A 24,000-nucleotide genomic window follows, 5' to 3' on the forward strand; every position below is an offset into this window, starting at 1 on the left:
ACAAGAGGAAGAAGAACGAAACAAAAATATATCTCGTACACGTGTGTTTAGCGTATATGTAAACATCTCACCACCGATTTCACCAAAAATCATCGTGTTTTCTTATATACGATAATAATAAAAAGATATATTTATGGAAAGTCTTGAAGAACAATCAATCGAACAAGTTGAAATTTCTCATCGTATCGACTCATTATGCTATCGAGGAAGTTTTTTATTTCTTTCTTTTTTTCTTTTTCGTCGTCTTCTGCTTCCCCTGGTAGCTCTGACGCTTAACGATGGCGGTGACTATATATATAAGCCTATGAATATACGCATACACATTCGAACATTATAGCTAGGCGGATAGCGGACGACGAAAGGAGTTAGCAGTTAGTCAGTGCCGATATAGGCAGACAAGACAAGGTACTTAGAAGAATCTGAGGAAGAAAGAAGGGGCACGACGACGACGAAGCAACGACAACGACGACGACGAAGACGACGACGAAGGCAACAAATTCGTGATACAGTTCTGTGTCAACTGTGAAACGCGTATGTAGAGTATTTTCGTTTCTCGTGAACGTGTCCAATTGACTTTCTCCTTTCAAGGCCATGGTGAATTACTCTTATTATTACGTCAAGACCATCGGTGACGATAGCGAAAATCCAAAGAGATACAAATTCTTAAAGGGGTAAGCTTCGAGAACAGACTGAAGAAAAATCATTAAGCTGATAATATCAAGGAATTCGCTCTGCTGTGTGTATCGACGACACCTGATCTCTTTGTAGAAATACCAAACTACAGGAGACACCTAAGGATGTCTGGTCGACTATTGGAAGATACGAACTTCGTTCGAGATTACTTAGAGGAGGACTTTCCGGTTCTGGAGACGTTTATCATCCTGCCAATGTTACTTTCAAGGTCCGCCATCAGCGATTTTCACTAGTATCGAATCCACTGTGTAGAATTAAGTCATTTTGACTAAAGATTTTCTGCATTCTTTGCGAATAATACGATCTGCTATCCTTATTATACGTATTATAAATTTGTTTGTATATAGATATATGTATATGTATACATATATATGGGTATATGTATATGTATACGTATTATATAGATTATATAATAGAGATAAACAAAGTCTGACAGAAAATATTATAACTACATAATATTTATATACTCACATGTGTGTGTGTGTGTATATATATGTATATAGGAAGTTTTTTTTATGGTGTTTAATCTTTCTTTTTTTCTTTTTATCCAGCTCTGCCTTCTTATTTTTCTATCTTTTCTTTTCTCATGCTTTTTCTTTTCTTTCTCTTTTTTTTTTTTGGACAACTTGCTCGTTACCAACTGTACACAATATTTAATATCAACGATCTTCCATTGTCAACTTTTTCTTTGAAACCTTTCTCGATGGCGATAAAAATAAGTCACATAGGACGGGCCATTAAATTTTTGGGATAAACTATGATTAATAGTCCCTCCGTGAAAGCAATGAAACGAGGGAAAATCGTTGTTACAAAACATTACGAAGGCGAAACAATTTTAGCATTCGTTTCTTCTGCCAAAATGAACGGCAGACAAGATGTTATCTCGTTAATACTAACGAAAACTAACGAACGTATATAAATACGTAGAACATGGGAGAATCCTTCTTTGATATATTGAATTCCGATTAGATAATTCAATCATTGGGATTATCCCAGTGTTGAACGAATTGAAGTATCAATTTGGTGCTCCAAGAATATTCTTCTTCGTAGAGCTTAATGAAAATAATCACGAGTTTTCCGAATTCATTTCGAAACAAAGCCCCAAAGGTTATCTTCGAATAATTTAAACTCATTTCGCATACATATAAATCTCGTGCTACAGAAGCTATAAAAAGTATATGTAGTTAAAGAACCATCGAAGTTGTTCATTCGGTTCGTATACGTGCTCTGGTAATCATTAATCCAAATTCTTTTTGACGAAAGCTCGATCTTAAATCTTTTTCTTTTTCTTTTTTTCTTTTTTTTCATTATATAGGTCGACCGGTAATAACTCGACACCCCATATAGATATATATATTTAAGTTTTCTTTCACGCTCCCGAAATAGTATCCTTGCTCAGCATAATCTCGTAGGAGCATCTCTTGCTCTTTGTCGTTTCAATTCAACGAAACCAAATAGCAATAGTATGGTTTTGACAACACTTACAAACATACACAACACGTGGGACTATTGAAAGGTTTCGAGCGAAGATGAACTTATATCGTGAAATACTTTAAATTTCGAAATGTGTATATATATATATATATATATATATATATATATATATAAAATATATAAATCGTTCTTGAATGAAATTCTCCAAGGAAAAATCACTGACATTGAAAATAATTGGACGTTCACTTTACGAAGGACATACCATATAAAGAAATAACATAGTGTTTTGGAAACACTATAAAAGGATTTTACAAACGTTAAGAAATAAAAGTTGAACACATTTGAACATATAAGCCGAGTCATCCTTATAATGATTCAAAGGTGCCTGAAGTTAGAAACGAGATAGTCGTACATTTAACGTTTTTTACAATAAGTGGGGATAAAGAGATTATCCTTCTAGAAAGAGGAAAAACCAAACCATTGAGTTTTTCTTACGTGCTGTTTTCGAAAAGTTTCTTTTTAACTGTCAAAAAAAAAAACAACGGTGACATAATTATCATCGATCTATCTGTTTTACGTAGAACAAAGACATCATGTTTCTTTATTCGCGGTTTCAATTCCTGTTATAGGAGTATTCTTGTGTGTGGCTTGTGCGGTAGTGCTTATAAAAAAGTGTGTCGACCTTACTTTAGTATCATTCGAGATAAGCGTCGCGAGGCGGCGCTTTCTGACGTATCGGTATTGACATCGTCACGATCGAGAGAAAGAGAGATCTCCGGTAACATAACATTTGACATTGTGCAACGAAAATACAAACAATAGAAGATCTAAGAATTCGGGTTTAATCACTTTGAAAAATTTTGTTTAGTGCTCGAGAAGAAATTAAATAAATTTGACACACGCCTCGGTGTCTAGGTGTGAAAGGCCATTTATTGATTATTATAATTCAAGGTTGTGACAAGATAAAATTGAAAGTCATGTATAACAATTACGGAAAAAGTTCTTTCAATTACGGATGGAAAGCAGAAGTAATGGAGCCAGAGTTAATACGACAACAAGTGAAAGAAAATGAAGTGAGTATAGAACGCACGTGATTGAATTTTATAGCATGAATCATCCTCTACCGGTATGTATATAGCGAGCGGAACAATGATTTGATTACAAGGTCGTTCGGTAGATTTCAAACGTTCCGCGCGAAAATGTTTTTCACGATACGCAGCAAGCGTATACAGTTGCGGCAACTCTAACTCCCCCTCTTTTTCACTCTCCTACTCCCTTGCCGAGGAAGTTTGTCGAACTTGGCCGAATTCAAGTATCAGGTATCGACAGACTTGTTTCCAGGCCCTGAGTTTTTCTCGTTCTTTCTTATATTAACGAAAGAATAAAATCGAAACATTATTGTCGTGTAATTATATTTTCATTATATCCCCAATAATTTCATTAATAACACTTCTAAGAAACAATAATATTTTTCTTAAATAAAATTTTTATTTCAAATTATATGTCTTAAATATCGTCATTTATGATTTTGAAGATTAAAACGTAAAAATATATATATATATATATATATATTTATGTATCAAAAACAATTTTGTAATTAGTCACAGATCGGATTAAAAAGCCTTGATTAAATTAGTTAATTAGCCGAATTATAAAAATTTGATTATACCTGGAAATAGAAAAATAAAAAAAAACTAATAACGAAATATGATATTCTTGTTACGGTCCTGGTTAAACCGGTGACCTGCCACGCGGCCGATGGAAAAAACACGCATACCAAAGTATATAGGGAAATTCGTGACTCCGGTGTTACTCTCGTTGAAAATTCAAGTCTCATGTGGCTGGAACGTCACAGGGTCGACATAAGAGTAGAACAATACAGCAACACATAACCTATTAAAAGAAGAGATCTATAAAGATCGTTCGTATTTTACGGCGCATCGAGTCGCGTCATCGTCGTGCGTGACGAAATATGGGCGAGGACTATAGAAAAACGTCTAGTGTAGTGCCGGGAGAGAACGGAGAATGTGTTAAAGCAATTTAAAAACGTCTGCTCGTTCTCCATCACGTTTCTTTCAAGCTGCGACTTTTTAACGACCTTTATGTATCCCGAAAGGCCTTCATACGTTATTTCGATGCAATTCGTGCGTTCTGGAAACAAGGTTAAATTTATCATTCGTGCTTAATATAACGAAACGTTTCATGTTTCTTCTCATTCGCATTCTTTTCGTCTTCGTATATAGGCAACGTATAAAAACGTATAAAAACAACGTTTTTACGTAAAAAAAGAAAAAACGTAAGTGTGCTTTTGCGAGTTGTAATAAGGTCGAAAAGTGATAACAAAAACCGGTACACGTACAACAATGGATTACTATGGAGGTACCAGGAACGTGCTCGATGACGTTTTCGTTAAAACGGCTGTCGAAGTGAAGAGGATATTACCTTCTCTGTTTAATATCAAAGTGGTAGGCATTTTTCTATACGTAGAATGTCATGAGAGAAAGAAAGAGTATATGTGAGAGAGAAAGAGGAAGGATGGAGAGAATCAAACACTATTATCATTTGTGATAAAAAGATTGGATTTTTTAAATTGAACCTTATCAAATTTGCCGCCAATAGCAATTTATGAAAGTGACGTTGTTTTACAAACAAAAGTGTCGCAATACAACGTGAGTTAAAACTTTTATAATACAAATATGTTCGTCCCTGGAATGCTATGTGTCATAGAGGATAAATTAAACAATAATTCTAATGACGTTTGTTTCATGATCCAAACGATTATGTCTTTGTAATGAGATTCTGTTTCTTACAAGTGCCATTCACTTACAAATGACACATATTTAAAAATAACAGGTGAATGGATTCGTGATTTTTTTTTGTTAATGAATCGTTATTATTTTTTTTTCTACATGCATAAGATTATATTGATCAATTTATTTATATGATACATTGCAAGGTCAAGAAATGATAAAAGTGTGAAGATACAATTATGCATAATTGGAGTACATAACAAGAGCATATAATTTGTGGAGAACATTTGAATGCAGCATTCGTTTGATGTATTGTGACAGTATGTATGTATATATATTGTACGTACACATGCATTATTTTAAATTCAATAATAAACACTTGTCTGTTTTCTTGAAAAATGACACAATTGATCGACCTACTTTTGAATATATTCTCGATACGATCGTAATTAAGTATTTCTGATGTGTATAATTACATACAGATATCATAACTAATAAATAATATATCTTAATTAACAAATATAATCATAATTCAAATATATTTAGTGACAAATTAATAGTTAGAATTTTCATTATTTATAATAGACGTTTTAATAGATGTCTATTTTAAACAATAAAATCTTTGTCAAACGAATGTCAAGGATATTATATGTGCTGGTATAATTATGAAAATGGCTTAAAATGAATTTTTATTTATTGGATATTACATTAATTTTTATTACTATAATATGGAACTATTTTAATAAAATAATGCAAAATTGAATTGTTAAATTGGGTTAGTAATTATGGTATTAAATAAAATTTTATTCTTGTTTATTTTAATAGCAGTCTAAGTCTACTTTCCAGTAAATCTGTAATTTGTGAAAAAGGAAATAATTATTTTTCTATCATGTCATCAGACAGCAATATTAACAAATAAATCTTACATAGTGATATAAAAATAATATTCTTTATAATTATATATTCTAGTACATCAAGTTAAACGAACTATTTTGTAGATATATTAATATAAAACTTAAAAAGAGAAAACAAATAAGACAATTAAAATCATCAGATGAATCAAATTAAGACTAATTTGCAAGTATATTAATTATTTATAATACTATGTAACTATAAAATCACACACATATTTCTGTATTGTTTAATTTTTATTTTATTTTATTGTCACAAACTTGATTATTATTTCATATCTAAAATTTTTAATATTATTTAAGTACAAGTAATACTATAACTTTGATATTATATAATGTTTTTATAGACATGACAAAAATTGGATTGTAAAGAGTTTATGTAAATCTGGAAATTCAAAATATAAGGTAAGAAAACGAGATAGTTACAGAATATTCAGAATGTTCATAACAGATTAGTTCATAAATAGTTGGTAAAACAAGAACTCAAAATTTTGGAGAGAAAATAGAGCAAACTATAAATATCAGTCAGTTTATCAAAATTATTTATAAGCATTCAAAGCATTAAAAATTAAAAATTTTGTTATCGAGGAATAAAAAAAACAGAAATGATGGAAATTAATTAATTAATAATAATTATAAGTATAAAATGATAATGAGTGTTTCATTTTACTAATTTTTTTAATTAATTTCATGATTTCTAATTGTTACTAATTACTTTTAAGATGTTTGAAAATAATTTCAAAATTATTCGAAGTTTCAAAAAACATATTTTTTTATAAACAACTCATCAAATTTTACAATCATTAAAAATATTTACATTATAAGAGCTAATATTAGAAAATATTTTGTTACATATTGAACGAATATTTTTTAATACATCCACACATAAAACTAAATATCTCGAATCGAAAAATACATAATTTAATCCACTTTCACAAATACCGGCACATATGTATTTATGTTTGCATGTTTTAGATCATTGCTTGAACCACTCAATGTCGATAATTGTAAAATTGTCTCTCAAATACGAATTAATAAATACAAAAAGATTACGGAACATAATTCTTTTTCTTCTTTATTGAACAAACTGATTAATCAAAATTTAAAATAATTTATCGTTGCGATGCACGTTGCACGATGCACGGATGTACGATGCACGATGCACGATGCACGATGCACGATGCACGATGCACGATGCACGATGCACGAAGCTCGTTAACACTTAGAACTATTAAATCTGCCTAAATGATGAATTTTAAATTTCTATTTTTATAATTATCAAAAACATTATACAATATTTTACAATATCGATATTAGAATAATATTAAGTGAAAGTTTTTTATTTATTTATTATTGTACAATTAAATATAAAATAAAAGTAATAACGAAGAAAGTATTCTTTTCAAATTGAAAAACATGAAAATAAATTTTTAGTTGTGTTAATTAACAACGGAAATTTATATAAGTTTATCTTGCGGTCTCTTTTAACTTAACGACACTCTTAGCAGTGGTTAATTGTTATCCGGTTAATTGATATAACACTATGATTTGTATGTATGATAACAACTCTCTATAGCATTCCTTTTATAATAGTATGAATTTGTACGCGTTCGAGAACGGTTTGTGCGAATTATTATAAAGAAGTTGAATAATTAATAAAAATAATTAAACAAAACAAACGCAAAAAAAATGTCTGAAGTGAACAAAAGACAGACGTTATCACCGTCATACTCGAATTATCGTTACTCGACATACTTGGAGGAAGGTGTAGCTTTACTAAAACTTTCCCCGACACTTGAAAATGTTAAAAAAGATAGGAATTCGTTGCAATCGACTAATATGTTGCTTCATATTTCGCGAACGAAAGCAGACATTTATTCGAAATTGCAATCTTCCTGCCTTCAACAAAAAAAGGATTATTTTCACAAAGTCGCGATACCTCTATTGAATTCCTCGAATATAGATTCATTGAAACGCGGTTTAATTTATAATACTGATTGCGTTAAAAGTACAACAAATTTTATTGGGAAGCATTGTTACAACGTAAGAAGAACTCTTTTCGATGCATAATCAATTGATCAATCGTTGATGAAATTATGAAAGTGATCTGCGTATACATTTTTATAGTTTCATGTTATTATGTAGCATAAAATAAATGCTAATAATTAAATTTAATTCAGTGTAAATGATAATAAATTAATTTTTTTTATCATTTTTAAATGTATTCAGGATATTTTCATAATTACTAATAGAATTATGAAATAAAATATTAATTTAATTTAATTTCTAATTAATTTAAATTGATTAAATTAATTTTTTTTCGTCCATTAGCTCGGAGAAAAAGGTTCAGGTATCAGAGCACGGGGTGAGATTCAAGATTTTAATGCGTTAAGATTGGAATGTCTTCAAACCGGACGACTCTTTGAGGATCCAGAATTTCTAGCGGCCGATTCATCTCTGTACTTTTCTAAAAGGCCGGATAGGTACATAGAATGGAGGAGACCGATGGCAAGTGTAACAAAAAAGAAACTAAAAAAATTCAAATTATCCCTTAAAATTAATCCTTGAACTAACGAGTTGTTGCGATTTGCAGGAAATCGCGGACGACCCACAACTTTTCGTCGAAGGTTTTTCAAGATTCGACGTTCAACAAGGCGAATTAGGCGATTGTTGGTTACTCGCAGCAGTTGCAAATCTCACGATGGATTCGAATTTGTTCTTCCAAGTTGTACCGGAAGATCAAAGCTTTCAAGAAAATTACGCTGGAATTTTTCACTTCAGGTTAATGTTTCTTTCTTTCGATTTCATATTTCTCTTAAAATTTCGATAAATGTATCCCGTAAATCGTCGATCATTTTACCTGAGGATATTCTGCGATTTTTAAATAATATACTATACTATATATATATATATATATATATATATATATATATATATATATATATATATATATATATATATATATATATATAGTATATATATACATGTGTATATATATATATATACACATATATATCTGTTTTATATTCTTTTTAAAAAGATAACAAAACGATTTTCTGATCCTTATTCTATTCCCTTATTTTATTAGACGAAATAAAAAAATATTATTTTATATATCTGCTACAGATTTTGGCAATATGGTAGATGGGTGGATGTTGTTATCGATGATCGTCTACCTACCTATAACGGTGAATTGATATATATGCATTCCGCCGAAAGCAACGAATTTTGGAGTGCTCTTTTGGAGAAAGCTTATGCTAAACTTCATGGATCCTACGAAGCTTTGAAAGGAGGTACAACGTGCGAAGCGATGGAAGATTTTACAGGTGGTGTTACCGAGATGTATCAGATGGAGGAAGCTCCACCGAATTTATTCAGTGTTCTTTTAAAGGCATTCGAAAGAAATTCTCTTATGGGTTGTTCCATCGAGGTAAAAACAACTTCTTCGTTACTTTCAATATTTCGAATGATCAAACGCAGAGTATTTATGTGCTAGTAATTTTAGCCTGATCCAAACGTATTGGAAGCGGAAACGCCTCAAGGACTGATCAGAGGTCATGCCTACAGTATTACTCGTGTCAAGTATGTAGAAATTCAGACGCCAAATCAATATGGTAGAATACCATTGCTCAGATTACGAAATCCATGGGGTAATGAAGCAGAATGGAATGGTCCGTGGAGCGATAAGTAAGATTATACATTACAAGTTCGTTATATGAACATTAATTATTATCTAGAATTTCCAATTGCTAATTTGAAGAATCAACTAATATACTCTTCTCTCTCTCTCTCTCTCTATATATATATATATATATATATATATATATATATATATATATATGTATGTATGTATGTATGTATGTATGTATGTATGTATGTATGTATGTATGTATATATATGTATAGAAATAACCAGTATATATATATATTTAAGAACCGGTTATTTTCGCATTTTTCATCATAAATAGTCTCTTTTTTTTTATTAACGAGAGACTATTTGATGTTAGGTCACCGGAATGGAGATTTATTCCTGATCATGAGAAAGAAGAATTAGGATTAACTTTCGACATAGATGGCGAATTTTGGATGTCTTTCCAAGATTTTACACAATACTTTACGCAACTTGAGATTTGTAACTTGAATCCAGATTCTTTGACGGAAGGTGATATTAATGCTGGGAAGAAACGATGGGAAATGAGCGTTTTTGAAGGAGAGTGGGTACGTGGAGTTACAGCCGGTGGTTGCAGAAATTATTTAGGTAATCGGTCGAATATAGAAATAATCTAGCAATGATAAATATGTTTATTAATGATACCATATTTCTAGAAACGTTTTGCCACAATCCTCAATATCGAATAACATTGGAGTATCCTGACGAGGATGATGATAAATGTACGGTTATAGTTGCATTGATGCAAAAGAATAGACGAGCCCAACGACGGATGGGTGCAGACTGTCTTACTATTGGATTTGCTGTATACTATGTGTGTACATTTGCTGTATTTTTTCTTTTAATTTATACCATCTATTCGTTATAATTCTTAATTAACAATATATTTAACAGTTGGAACATCCTGAAAGATTACCAAAACCATTGGATATGAATTTCTTCAAATATAATGCATCCGTAGCACGATCACCGGCTTTCATTAATTTGCGTGAAGTTACATGCCGATTCAAATTGCCACCGGGAGTTTATTGTATAGTTCCGAGCACTTTCGATCCTAACGAAGAAGGTGAATTTTTACTGAGGATATTCTCAGAGAACAAGAATAATATGGAGTGAGTATTGATATTATATTGTTTGAATATTTATATATATATATATTTTTTTTTGAACGTTTTTCTCTGCAGAGAAAATGATGAGGAAGTCGGAGTTGGAGAAGTTGATGATAGGGTAAGAATATGAAAATTTAATATTAGATTTGTGTGTGGGTATGAATATGTTGAATACGTATAATTTGTGGATAATTCTTTTGGTCTCGGTTGTAATGGCATAAATATGACCACAAAGCACATATCCGACTAAGACTTTTGAAGATTAATTGTATTGTTGTTGGATGGAACATATACACCTTATTTGCATTTGACTTAACACATTTTGATTAACCAATTTAGTTTTAAGTAATTAAATCTCTAAATATCACAATGTATATAGAATGTCTATTCATAGACATACATGATTGGTAGGTTATGAGAAAGTTTAATAAAAAGTTTACATGATTCTGAACCAACAACGAAATGCATGTAAATATTTTTTTTGTACTCTAAATATTTTTTTCCAATTATGAAGGTCAACATAGTTCTTTTTTTTTTTTTTTAAATGTTTATGTATAATTTTTTTTGCATTTTTTTTATACTATTACTGAGAATATATTAATACATTAATGATCATTTGCAATGAAAATCATATCTAATAAAAAATTATTACTATGTATTGTTACGAAGTAATCGATACAATGCATTGAATACGAAGTAAATTTAAGAAGTATTCTGAGCATTAAAATATTTGATTTCCTATACCACAATTTGAAAAACAATCGGCAGATTATATAATATTTTGAATTACTTTAAATAATTGGTGATCATCGATCTTCAATTCGTCAAAATACACGACTGTTTAATTTGTGAATAATATATCTGTACAGCATAGCATATGAATCAAAGTACAGTATGAATATGTTAGTCCATTGATAAAATGCCGATTATCTTGTAAAAAACGATGCATAACAGCAATTTTGTAGTACATATAATATTGATTACTGATGACTACTATTATATAAATATGCAAAAAGAAATTATAAATATCCATAAAAAAAGAAAAGAAAAAAAAGCTGTATTAACTTTTATAATTCCAAAAGGTCATGAGTAAAAAAAAGATATTTACATGCACTTTGAAGCTAATTTCAATTAACCAATTGAAATATTTGCTTGGACATCTATGAACAGACACTCCGTTTATATATATACATATACATATGCATATACAGAATGGACCAGAAGTCTGGATACAGTTGAATATCTCGTAAAGAATGCACTTTTGAAAAGAAAAGTTCAGACAATACTTTTTAAATTTATAAGGACTCATTGAATGATAATTTAAATAAAAATTTAATTTTTTTAAAAGCAGCTCCCTACTTTTATTGCACATTATTGTAACTGACATCGAGACGTTTTCATTATGACATAATAAGTCTCAATTTTATTAAGTATTTTAAATATTAACATTTTAAATATTAACAGTATGAGTGAACATTTGTTAATATATATATAAATGAATTATAACAAAGTACACGCGCGCTCGTGTGTAAATTTCGGATACACTCATGTCAATGTGCATTTGAAAATTGTCAACTAATAAGTTAAAAAATACTTAACGAAATTAAATTTTATATCACAACTAACGTCTCGACGTTAGTTACAATAATATGCAATAAAAAATAAAGGGTTTCATTTAAAAAAAGTAAAGTTTACCTTGATTTGATTGGGATATTCGACTGTATCTAAACTTTTACTACATCGCGTATAGGTATATGTATATCTACACTATCTGCTTTTTCTAATGACTATTATCAGCTAAAAACTTTACGATTGTTGGATATTATTACTGAGTCACATCTCATTAAAAAGAAAAAGTACTGTATGTAGTGTTATGTATAACTTACCCGGGGCACTAATTTGTTAAGTATGCATGTTCACGCTTGGCTTTTAGGTGATTAATCCCAAAGGCACTAACACGGATGCGGATGATGAAAAAGTAAGTGAAACGCATGTGTGTCATGTATTGCCTGATAATACAAAATAAAAATTAAATTAATATTATTAACCTTGAATAAAAACGATTTTAATACATCTTTTTTTTAAATATAGTTATGTACTATCTAGAGTAATAGATCATATTTGATAAAATCTATCTTGATACATAATAGGTCCGTGAAGAACCTGAACCTGATCGAAATATCGAAAAAGTACGAGAATTCTTTAGAAAGCTCGCTGGTGATGATATGGAAGTGGATTGGATGGAACTTAAAGAAATCTTGGATTTTGCAATGAGAAAAGGTAAATTAATAGACAAGTTATCTTTATGGCAACTACATCTTTTAAATAAGAAAAGAAATAAATCTGAAATCATATGAATATTTTAATAACTTGATTTCCTGAAAAAATTCAAGCATGAGTTTATAAATTTTCTAAATAGTTATATCAGGTTTTACTTTATCACAGCGTTTCTTTGTTACGTGCTTATTTTACTGCTTCCCCTTGTAATTTGTATGCTTGGGTATTTAATGTCTTCGTATGACTTGTGTAATTACTGACCATAATAATATTCATATCTAGCTATACTTATTATCATTTAAATTTTATCACAATTTCCTAATATAATAAACAGTAACATTATATCAAATCGATAATTTAATTTGATGCTTTTGTTTTTCTTTTTTTTTTTTTTTTGACTCACAATTCTTAGTTCATTCTATTATTTTTCTATAAGAGTCATTGCACTAAAGATATATGTATTATATAACATGATCTTGTTTTCTTTAATGTGCACGGCTGTGTTTCTTGGATTTTTGTGTTAATCACATATCTGCGACACATAGATACAATTGGGTCACCATGTAAGAATTAAGCTTCTTACTATTTTTAAGTTCGCAATATGATTACAAGAGATATTGATTTACTATTATATAAAAAACGTGCATCTAATCGCCCAATATGTGGTAATACATTTGAATTTATAAATTGTCCAATTAAAATCTTATTTTGGTTTTACCAGTTTAACAGCAAAAAGTGATTAAAACAACAAAAACAACATAGGTATCACTAATCCAAGTATCTGTCTCATCTAATGAATATCTTTATGACCCAAGTGTATATATGCAAACATTAATGTTAACATATAGCTGTATGTTACGGGTAGAGTTACCACAGTCGACGCGTCGTAGCGAGGCACATGAACCTGAATCAGTGCAAGAAGATGGTTCTTTTATCGACACTGTCATCTCACTGCTGTGCGGCATTGTTTGTAATAATGAACAATACAATAAATCTGTAGGTAAGGGATTACTATTGATACAATACAATTGTGCTGTAACACAACGTGGTATATTGACAATTCTATGAAGAATTGAAATCCATTGAAGAGAAAAGAATTATATAAGATATGCATATATGAAGTGTATATGGTTACGACGCTACGATAAGAATGCATGACAATTATTTAGCATAATGCAGGACATGCGAAATTAACAAATTGCTTAAAAATATTTATATTAGAAAGCAGTTTGTATAAATGCTATTGTACAGTCGCATCATCATTCGTGTAGTTAATGTTTTTTCATAATATTGCTAATTGTGTTTATATAAAGTAACTATTTTTTAACAAGGAATAATGTTTACAGATATGCAAGATAGAGGATTTACTAAGGATGTATGTCGGAGTATGGTAGCTATGTTAGATGTAGATCATTCTGGGAAGCTTGGATTTGAAGAATTCAGAACCTTGTGGAATGACATTAGGAAATGGAGGGTAAATTTATTATTTAACTTCAAGAAAAATTCTATCCATCATACTGAAACATTATTGCTGTTTTATCCTTTCAGGCTGTTTTCAAATTATATGATAAAGATGAGTCCGGATATTTAAATGCGTTTGAATTACGACAAGCTTTGAATAGTGCAGGATACAGACTGAATAACCACATTTTAAATATTTTGGTACATCGCTATGGAACTAAGGATGGGAAGATAATGTTTGATGATTATATAATGTGTGCCGTACGATTAAAAACAATGATCGGTAATTATTATTTTGCTGAACAGGTTATTTTATAATGAGGAGAAATTAAAACTAAATAATATCTTTTTTTCATAGATATGTTCAGAGAGAGAGATCCTGATCAAACTAATTCAGCTACATTCACAATGGAAGAATGGATAGAGAAAACATTATATTCTTAAAATATTGTGCCTTATTGTAAATGCATTTTTTCAGATATTACCTTATAAAGGTTTGCAGATAAGTCAATAATTTAAAATTATTCTTCGTTATTGTTTTTTTTTTTTTATTATTATATAAAAATATTAAATTGATTGGCATATATATACTTAAATATTATTGGTAAAAATATGAAAGTATCAATATGAACTTTAATAGCACATAAAGTTTTAAATAATAACGTTAATATGTATTAAAAAAATCATTTTAATTTAGGCAATGCAGTTTTTCTGATTGAGATGCCAATATAAAAGCTCATATATTTTCAAAGCCAAAGGATTAGCAAAATTCAAATTTTTACTCGTTGACAGTGCTGCTCTTCTGCATACCTGAATTTATAATTCTTTAGACACAGGAATACATTCTAATAGAATTATATTAAATAACTATATCGTTAATGAATAAAAATTTTTTTTTAAGATTTGAAATGCTCTAGTTTGTTATATAATTAAATTTTTAAGAAACGCTATTTAAAGTGAAATAAAATAAATTTATAAAAAATAATTATTTTTTCTCTTTTATATTTTTTAATTTTACAAAAATTCAGTTTTAATTTTATAGCTAAACAAATAAATTGTTAAAAATTTTCCTTGTGTTAACAGTTTTAAATTCAAATATTTTGTTGCAATAGAGTCATCTGCAATTTATTTCAGACATACATTTCATGTATTGTCGGTACATTTCTTCATAAAAGGGTAATTACATAAAAAGGTAATAACATATGTACGTTCGATCCGTTTTGTAACGTGCGTTATAAAAATTTCTAATCTTATAGGAAAAATCTAATATATTCTAATTTGAAAGTTTTAAAAAATTTATAAAACTAATAAATATTGTTTCGATTTTTTAGATAATTTCTTATCGATTTAGTTTCGCTTTCCGAATCGATTCGCTCGAAGGAAGAAAGTAAAAGCTTTTTATAAATGATTTTTTCGTCTCGGATTGTGGTGTCATTAAGCGAAAGATCGCTTCGACGAAGCGCTTATCGCGTTTCGCTATGCGACGACGATGACGATGACGACGACGATGCGGTAGTTGCACGGTTCGATGCACCGGTGCTTTACGCTACTTCATTCACTAGCACGAGGTACCACTTTAAGAAAGGAAGACTAGAATCGCATGACAATTTCCTTATAGAATGAATTTTTATGAATGTAAAGCGACGTTTCTCATACTCTAAAGAAATATTGCTTCGTTTTCTATAATAACATTTTTGCCTTGTCTCCTACATAACTATCGCTATTCTCCTATTATATCGCTTGTCTCTTACGTTGAATCGAACTCATCAAGACTAATAATCCTTTTGGTGACTTCAACAATGAAATTATAGGAAATGATACATAGATTTTTATATAATTTGGTTTTTAAGAATCTATTATTTTATTATTATAAAAATTTGTTATATTGTACTATATAAATCAAGACTAATAATCCTTTGAGTGATTTCAAAAATAAAATTATAAGAAAGAATGCATAAATTTTTATATAATTTGGATTTTAGAGAATATATTATTCTATTATTATAAAACTATTATTATATTATGTTATAAAAGTCAAGACTAATAAATCTTTTGATAACTTTAAAAATGAAATTGTAGGAAAGAATACATACATTTGTATACTGGATTGTATATATTGGATTTAAAAATCTGTTGTTATTATTATTACAAAACTGTGTAATATATATATGTATCGTGGGATCTAGGACTATTCTTCTCGAATATAACTAACCAAATTTTTAATGTGCGAAACTGTATATGTCGACTTTATATCGATATTTCTTCATTATTTATTGTTTAACTTGCTCATAAAAATGTACATTTTTAATTTATACTTAAAGAGTTAATATGGATATATGCGTGTTGTATATAGATCCATGCACTTATTTGTATAAATCGCATATACTATACATACATAGATACATACATACATACATACACACACACACACACACACACACATAGAAAAAGAGAAGGAGAAAAAGACATTGGAAGAACCCCTTCGCAAAAGAATAAAAAACGTAAATTCTTCGAATGGCCGTGACGTGGCGCCTGGGAAAGGCGCGTTGCTTAGGTCTTATGTTAGACAAGACGCTTGGCTAGCGCGAAATAAAGGAAAATATAGAACAGATGGGCGGCCAAACTTGGCGTAGCGTGGCATAATGATAACACGCTCGAATAATAAGGATAGCGGGAGAGGATACAGGGTTGGATACGCACGCGTGCCTTTGCGTTCGGGGCCTGTCTTCCGCTTCCACTCGAACGAGTGTGTACGTTCTGCTTCTAACTACGGACGTGGCTCAGTCTGGACTCAAACACCTTCGATGACGCTTCTCACTTCGAACGCGAATACATTTACCTATCTCTTTTGAACACAAGGCTCCTTAACGTGTCCTTTTCGTGTTCAAGAAACAACGAACAAAATTGTTTTAAAAATAATTTTAAGAAAATGCGCGAAAAATCATCATCGTTTTTAAACGTAGTACCTTTCAAAAGTGTTTCGTGTTTTCTTCGTTTGATGGCGATAGTGTACCCAACGTGCTCCCCCGCAAAACCCTGAACTTGTTTATTCTCGAGTCAGATTCGTTTAAGGACGCAACTCAAAGACGAGTAAGAAGCCTGCTCGTAGATTCAAATCGACAATCTATTCTTTCTTTTTTTTTTTTAATCGTGTATAACGTCGTATATATTATCATCTTATTAATAGTATCTATATTATTGTTTCGCGACAAGTTGAAAGAAATAAATAATTGTCGCTTAATAAATTGATCGAGATGACTCGATAACGAAATACGTAGCTTTATACGATGAGCAATCGGTGAAGTCGAAGAGGCGCGCTTTCATCGTTCGAACGAAGATGAAATTCCCGCGCGTCGCTTCGACGATCCATCGCTTAACGATCGTCCTCGCGATTACGATCGTCGCATGCGCTCAACAACGATTCAAGGAAGTTCCAGCGATTTATCAGGAAGTCTCGGCTGGTCACGATGTGCAATTACCTTGTAAAGTGCAAGATAAAAAGGGACAGTGTATTTGGCAAAAGGATCGAAAACCTGTCGGGATATATCCGGACAAATATGAGTGGTTTAGTCTACGTAGTAACGATTGCACTCTTCTTATCAGAAGAGCATCTCTCGAGTTCGACGATGGATTTTGGGAGTGTCAAGTAACTTCCGGTGATTTTATGCGACAAGATGCCTTGACATCATTGCCGGCACGTCTACTCGTTCGAGGTATTCGCTTTTCTTCCTTGGTATTTTTCGTATTTTTTGTTTTAAATATATGCCAATGTTCAACAACAAACAAGTCGTTGTATTGTTGTGTCGAAAAATCTTCTATTTACAAGTATTTATACATATTCCAACTAACATAATATCAGAGGTTGCTGTACAATATTATTTTTTCTCATCAATTATTAGTTTAATGCATAACAATTAAGAAATGGTCTACTTTTCTTAATCGAAGATTTGGATATCTCTTTATTAAAATAAAATATCGTAGATTGTTCTGTGATATGATTTTTTTCTTCGATTGCACAACAGTTGAAAGTATAACGATTAAAAAATTGTCCATTTCGAATTCGATAAGATTAAAATTTTTAAACGTAAAGTTAAATGAACGGTTTTAAATGCGCGCAAAATTTAAATTTATACGAAAGAAGCTGTTACGCTTCGATCGGAAGGTGTTACACATATCCACGCATACATACACGTACAAACACACACATTGTATTAGCGGTGAAATAAACGTTTTCTAAACTCATTTAAAATTCGTTCGAGACGGACAAGTTCGTGGTTCCGTTCTACTTTTCCCCGTATCTCCTAACGAATCACATGTAATTGGGAATTCTTGTTCGGCGAACGTTTAAACCCCTCGGACGGCGAAAGCACGTTTCCGCTGTGCCTAGATCGAAAAATACTTTTTAAAAAAGCAGGCGGAGAATCTCGATAAGAAAGAATATTCACTTTTTATCTAACTACAAGACTACTTTTTAAACCCTATCGGGTTACGCTTTATCGGTAGACATTTATTCTTTTCTAACGCACAACGAAAATGATTGTTTCAGTGAAACCGAGAAAACCGAGTTTAGAATACGGAGGTACGATTTTAAATACCTCCCTAACATTGAGGGAAGGACAGGAAGTGACGATTTCCTGCGTGTCCAGATATGGAAATCCAGTAGCCCTTATAAAGTGGTGAGTAAATAATGTTTTTCTACAACGTTGGAATCGTGTAACGCTTGCTTATTCACAAATATTTATTTTTAATAGACTTTGAAAATTTTTCTTTAGTTTCTCTGTACCGTTCGTAATTCGAGGATGTAAGTTGATCGGAAAAACAAATTAGATTTGAATTATGATATCGTAGCAATTAGTGCAATATTTTCAAACAATATTTGTAACGTTCTTTCAGAACATTCTTATAGATAGATTTAAGATTTAATTCTCGAAGCTCGATAATTACCGAACGATCGTAGAATAATCTCAGCTTTAATGCTTTCCGAAGTATTGTAGTTAATCTTTTAAGTGTTTTTCGAGCATCCTTCAGGGGCCATTAGTGTGACCCTCGGATAAGTTTTACAAGATATAACATTTTCTTCCTATGACGAATACATCTAAGATAAAAGAGAAAAAGAAGAAGAAAGCTTTTAAAGAAAAAGAAAACACGATGTGCTAATAGCTAAACACACTTTTTTAGTATCTATGATGAGTTAAGGGAGCAATTTATAAAATTTGTAAAATAATATTATTTTACCATTAATTATTTTTGCAATTAATATAAATTTGTGTGGTCTTATATAAAGAATATAAAGTGCTTGTGTTTATGGCCGCAATTTGAATGATAAATTGAAAGATAGAAAATGGCGTACGATTTACTTTATTTTTCTTTCGAGGAATACTTATGTTGTATTTGTGTACGGTAATTTAAGGTAAAACCACGAGACATTTTGTTTATGCGGGACAAAGCGATTCAAGAGAGTTCTTCTCTTCGGTTTCTCGGTCTGGCGTATTTAGTTGTATCTTATTTGATTGGTCACTCAAAATGATACTAGAGAAATTGATATTTATACAGACACACACACACACACACACACACACACACAAGGTATTTCATAATATGTGAAAATATTAAACATGTAAATAATATTAGAAAAGAACTATGAAAAAATTTATATGAATATGTATTCTATATAACTTTGTCTTCGAATCTTCCAAATGATTTATTCAATGATCACCACAATTAACATGTAACAATCTATAGAAAAACCAAACGTGATTGAAAATTGTCATTAATATTAATATTAACCAGAATCATTCGTAATATCATTTTGTGTTTATATTATTTATATACATTCTCCATTGAAATAATTTCCATCTAGTATGAAACAGCGTGTATATACGTAATTATGTAAACGATCCTTGGGCTTAACAAAGAAAAAAAAAAAAAGAGAAAAGAGAAAAGCAAAGGAAAGAAAGAAATATTACGAGCATCGTTTCACGGTACTGCTCGCTTGAAGTGGCAAAACGATTTAGCGACGATAAAACGAAAGACAAGAACGATGATTTCGAGTCCGGTAGAGAACAATTTTCTTCTCGTTCAAATCTTCATGAATTATTGAAAACCGATCTTTGTTGATGCAGGTTTATAGGAGATGAGGAAGTTGAGGCACTGAGAGAACAAATGAATGCCACCGAGGTGGATAATCCTAAAACTTGGGCAGCCCACAGTCTTTTACGCATTCGTGGCCGTCGAGAATATCACGGTCGAATGATTCGATGCATTACTATTCATCCGTCTAGTCCAGTACCAGCTACCACGGAGTCCCAGCTGAACATCCATTGTATGTTCAGAATTTTCATACAATTAGATATATATACATACGCAATCCAATATATTTCGAGTAATTCGAATAACTGTTTCATTGTTGAAAATAGTAAATTCATGTTAAAAATCGATTAACTTTTGTTCAAGACTTTGCTAAAATATTATACTGGGAGTTTCATATTTCTTGATCCGTATGATTTACTGACATTTTTAAAACTATCGATTTATTTTCATAACATCTGTCAATTTAATTTGATATTTGAACAAAAAATACTTCATTCCTTATTATTTTTAATTTATTTTATTTTACAATAATGAAGAAAACAGTTTTCAGTTATTTCTTTAATAATGATGATCTCGGTCATTTGAAAAAGACGATATTTAAAATCCGTCATTTGGACAGGTTTGGTAGAGGTAATAATAATTAGGAATAATAAAAAATTTTAAATATATGAAAATTTGTTTGAATATACATCTTTATTTTTTCGTAACTTGATATGTTTTAAAACTCTTTATATATTATTGCATATCAATTTCTCTAAAAACAGAAGCAGTTATTAGTGACCAATTCTACTTTATGCTCTATAATCATCCTTAGTGACTTCTTTTTATTTTATTTTATAACTTAAACGTTATAGATTCTCCAGAAGTGAGATTTCAAACGAGTCCACGTTGGATGACAAGCTCGCTGGAGGATTCGACGAGTTTTATGAACTTGAAATGCGTTGCAGACGCCAATCCAAGCGCGATGATCAAGTGGTTTAAAGATTCAACTCCTATAAGTAGCGAGAACATTTTATTGCTGACGGAGAACAGAACTGAGAGTAACAGCACCTCGACGGTATCTGAATTGAGATTCGAGCCGGTTAAGAGGAACGATGCCGGGCTCTATTCTTGCAAGGCGGTTAATATCATCGGTGAAAGCCCACCGGCTAATTATGCACTCGATGTTCAATGTTCGTACAACTTTGCTTTATTCTTTTTTCACAATTTCTTTGAAAGAAATAATTCATCTTCTATTTAGAATTTATTTTCGCTGTTTTATTATTTCATATTATTTTCTTTTTATTATTTTGTACCATTTCATTTACTATCTTATTTTATTTATTATAGATTTGTCGAATGATAAACGAATAATGTATCTAAACGTATAATTATATGTAATACGTATAATTATATATAAACGTATAATATATATGCAATATGTATTAGATTCTGAACGTATCGTCAGATATGGTTTCGATTTATATAGATTGGAAGTGGAAAGAATGACAAAAATGGATAGCTCGCAATTATTTGTTGAAACAGTCACCCGGCAAAAAATCCAATTTGATTTATAACTTAAGGAAAAATTTTAATTGTACTTTTATCTCTATTCTATAGCATAGTAATTATGAACATTGTACGTATATTGTATCATTATATACTCGTAAAATCTGTGTGTCTGTTATTTGTACAAATAATTGTAAAACCAAATTCTAATTATAGAACGTATAACTTCCAACGAAAGTTGAACAATTTTTCCGATAGCTTATTTGTTGGTCTATTATCGTGTTGACCTCTTTAAGTTTTTTACTACCTTTTTTGCGTACAGTCGCACCACGAGCAAAGAGAATGGAAGATTCGAACGATAACGAAACCCTGATGGAGATCGAAGAAACAGCACAGCTTGGCTCGAGCGTGGAGACGTTTGAATGTCCGGAATTCGAGGGCAATCCAATACCGCGCTACAAGTGGTTACACTTACGCGGTGGCACCACCGAGAAGACTATTGAAAATCCAACTCGTGCTAAGGACTCAGGAAAGCGTTTACGTCTGGAAAACGTCATGTGGTCGGACGAAGGGGAGTATCGTTGTGTAGCATTTAACATGATAAGTGGAACGAGAAGGGAAACACCTAGCGAAGTACGTTACGTGTTACACGTTACCGGACCTCCCGAGATACAAGCCAGACCGTCCGGTTCCGGTGAAAATGGTTCTTATGAGTCGATAGGATGGGCCGGTGAACCTGTGCATCGACTAAAGTCTCGCTTTTGTTCGCGACCACCACCTCGACTCGTTGCTTGGCAATGGGGGAGTTCTCATATCAGAGCAGGTAAAGATCTAAAACTATATACGATAAATTGTAGAAAAATTTATCTTTCAATTGCTTAACTAAATGCTTTTAAATTATACGATGGATAAAGAAAATTAAAAAATTCGAACAAAACATATGATAGGTTTCATACATTTTTCTTCAAGTCATTTACGTGCGATTTATAAAAAGTTATTTCGTTTAAAAGGACGTTAGAATATTTCTCTGCTGCGTTATATGTATTTATCAATGTATATGTATATCTGTGTATAAAAGATTTCAACAACGTTTAAAATTTCCTTTTTAGGTGAAAGCATACAGCCAAAATATGAAGCGTTGCCATTAGAGCCGATCATCGAAGACAAAATGGTGACGAATTGTTATTGGGCCAAATTGGAGATCAAGAATTTACAAAAAGAAGATTCGCGCATGTATACTCTTCTGGTGGAGAGCGAGAAGGGTAGAGATTCGACGAATATCAAATTGATCATTCGCGATCCGTCGGAAATGAAAGTGATCGCTGCTGCTTCGGCCATTGGTTTGTTACTTTTACTCCTCTTGATATCGATAGGAATTTTTTCTTTGTTGAGAATGAAACAAAGACGATATAGATGTGAAGAGGACGAAGGTAGTATCGCAGCTGATGCTCTTTATGGTAATAATGTTTCGATGGATCGTCAAAAAACAACAAAAACGTTGTCGGCGAGCAAGGGTTCTGCAAGTAAATCAACTCAAGATGGGAATTTGGCAGTTCTATACGATTACGATCAAATAGCGAAACAAGCTCGAGCTATGAGTCCAGAAGCTTTGAAAGTGAGAAGAGCTCCGGCTGTGTTACAACCACCCACGATGGTGTGATCGATTGAGACATTCGTTTTTCGATTAAATTCTTCGGTAAATACCTTATATTTTATAGTTATGATATTTCATTACCAACAAAACAATGAGTATTTCAAATATAAAAGGTATTTATCGAAGAATTGCAGTCATTTGCGATCAAGTTATGTTTTTAAAAAAAAGACTATTAAGGAAAAATTTTTAATATCAATGTACAAAGAAATATATTCGTACGAAGGAATATATATATATACCGTATATTTTTTGTAATCTATTGTCAAAAATAAAGTTTCCTTCTGGAAATGAATGAGTATATGTTAAAATAAAAAGAAATTATTTTCCTTCGATTTCTTCGATTTTTGTGATTACAAATTTTCCTCCGCTAGATGGCGAATTTATCAAGTATACCGGTAGAATATGCGATGTATCATATGATGTATTTATATACCTACTGAAAAATACCTTTGAATGAAATATCA

At 31.0% G+C, this 24,000-nt stretch overlaps 2 protein-coding genes across 17 annotated transcripts; both read left to right on the forward strand.

Annotated features, from left to right (window-relative positions):
• Positions 1-372: 372 nt before the first annotated feature.
• On the forward strand, positions 373-15,289 carry LOC127070516 (calpain-A-like). Of its 16 annotated transcripts, XR_007784534.1 has the most exons (18): positions 373-531; positions 589-671; positions 769-901; positions 8,120-8,296; positions 8,382-8,569; positions 8,915-9,218; positions 9,294-9,475; positions 9,795-10,045; positions 10,114-10,271; positions 10,352-10,569; positions 10,642-10,684; positions 12,500-12,544; positions 12,717-12,846; positions 13,709-13,843; positions 14,190-14,317; positions 14,392-14,587; positions 14,663-14,798; positions 15,002-15,289. XR_007784534.1 is itself a non-coding variant. In XM_051008615.1 (15 exons), exons 1-15 carry the CDS (start codon positions 7,478-7,480, stop codon positions 14,746-14,748), a joined length of 2,595 nt encoding a protein of 864 aa, XP_050864572.1. In that variant the 5' UTR covers positions 7,207-7,477; the 3' UTR covers positions 14,749-15,289. The 16 variants fall into 16 exon arrangements, 1 of the variants encoding a protein (XP_050864572.1); XR_007784533.1 differs by having other exon boundaries at positions 388-671; XR_007784539.1 differs by lacking the exons at positions 373-531; positions 589-671; positions 769-901 and adding exons at positions 2,334-2,905; positions 2,996-3,200.
• A 131-nt stretch (positions 15,290-15,420) lies between these two features.
• On the forward strand, positions 15,421-23,854 carry LOC127070517 (hemicentin-1-like). The gene is made up of 6 exons (XM_051008618.1): positions 15,421-18,017; positions 18,851-18,980; positions 20,427-20,626; positions 21,249-21,566; positions 22,205-22,705; positions 22,992-23,854. Exons 1-6 carry the CDS (start codon positions 17,642-17,644, stop codon positions 23,540-23,542), a joined length of 2,076 nt encoding a protein of 691 aa, XP_050864575.1. The 5' UTR covers positions 15,421-17,641; the 3' UTR covers positions 23,543-23,854.
• The last annotated feature ends 146 nt before the right edge of the window (positions 23,855-24,000 follow it).

The sequence above is a fragment of the Vespula vulgaris genome, chromosome 18 (genome assembly GCF_905475345.1).
Source record: "Vespula vulgaris chromosome 18, iyVesVulg1.1, whole genome shotgun sequence".
NCBI lineage: Eukaryota > Metazoa > Arthropoda > Insecta > Hymenoptera > Vespidae > Vespula > Vespula vulgaris.

Bases quoted from the DNA above. Each gene is read 5' to 3' on its own strand.
- LOC127070516 (XM_051008615.1), top strand. From the start codon at position 7,478: ATGTCTGAAGTGAACAAAAGACAGACGTTATCACCGTCATACTCGAAT. The intron at 10,570-10,641 runs GTGAGTATTGAT...TTTTCTCTGCAG, and splicing joins GAGAACAAGAATAATATGGA to AGAAAATGATGAGGAAGTCG. The intron at 12,545-12,716 runs GTAAGTGAAACG...GATACATAATAG, and splicing joins CGGATGCGGATGATGAAAAA to GTCCGTGAAGAACCTGAACC.
- LOC127070517 (XM_051008618.1), top strand. From the start codon at position 17,642: ATGAAATTCCCGCGCGTCGCTTCGACGATCCATCGCTTAACGATCGTC. The intron at 18,981-20,426 runs GTGAGTAAATAA...TTGTTGATGCAG, and splicing joins CCAGTAGCCCTTATAAAGTG to GTTTATAGGAGATGAGGAAG. The intron at 22,706-22,991 runs GTAAAGATCTAA...TTTCCTTTTTAG, and splicing joins GAGTTCTCATATCAGAGCAG to GTGAAAGCATACAGCCAAAA.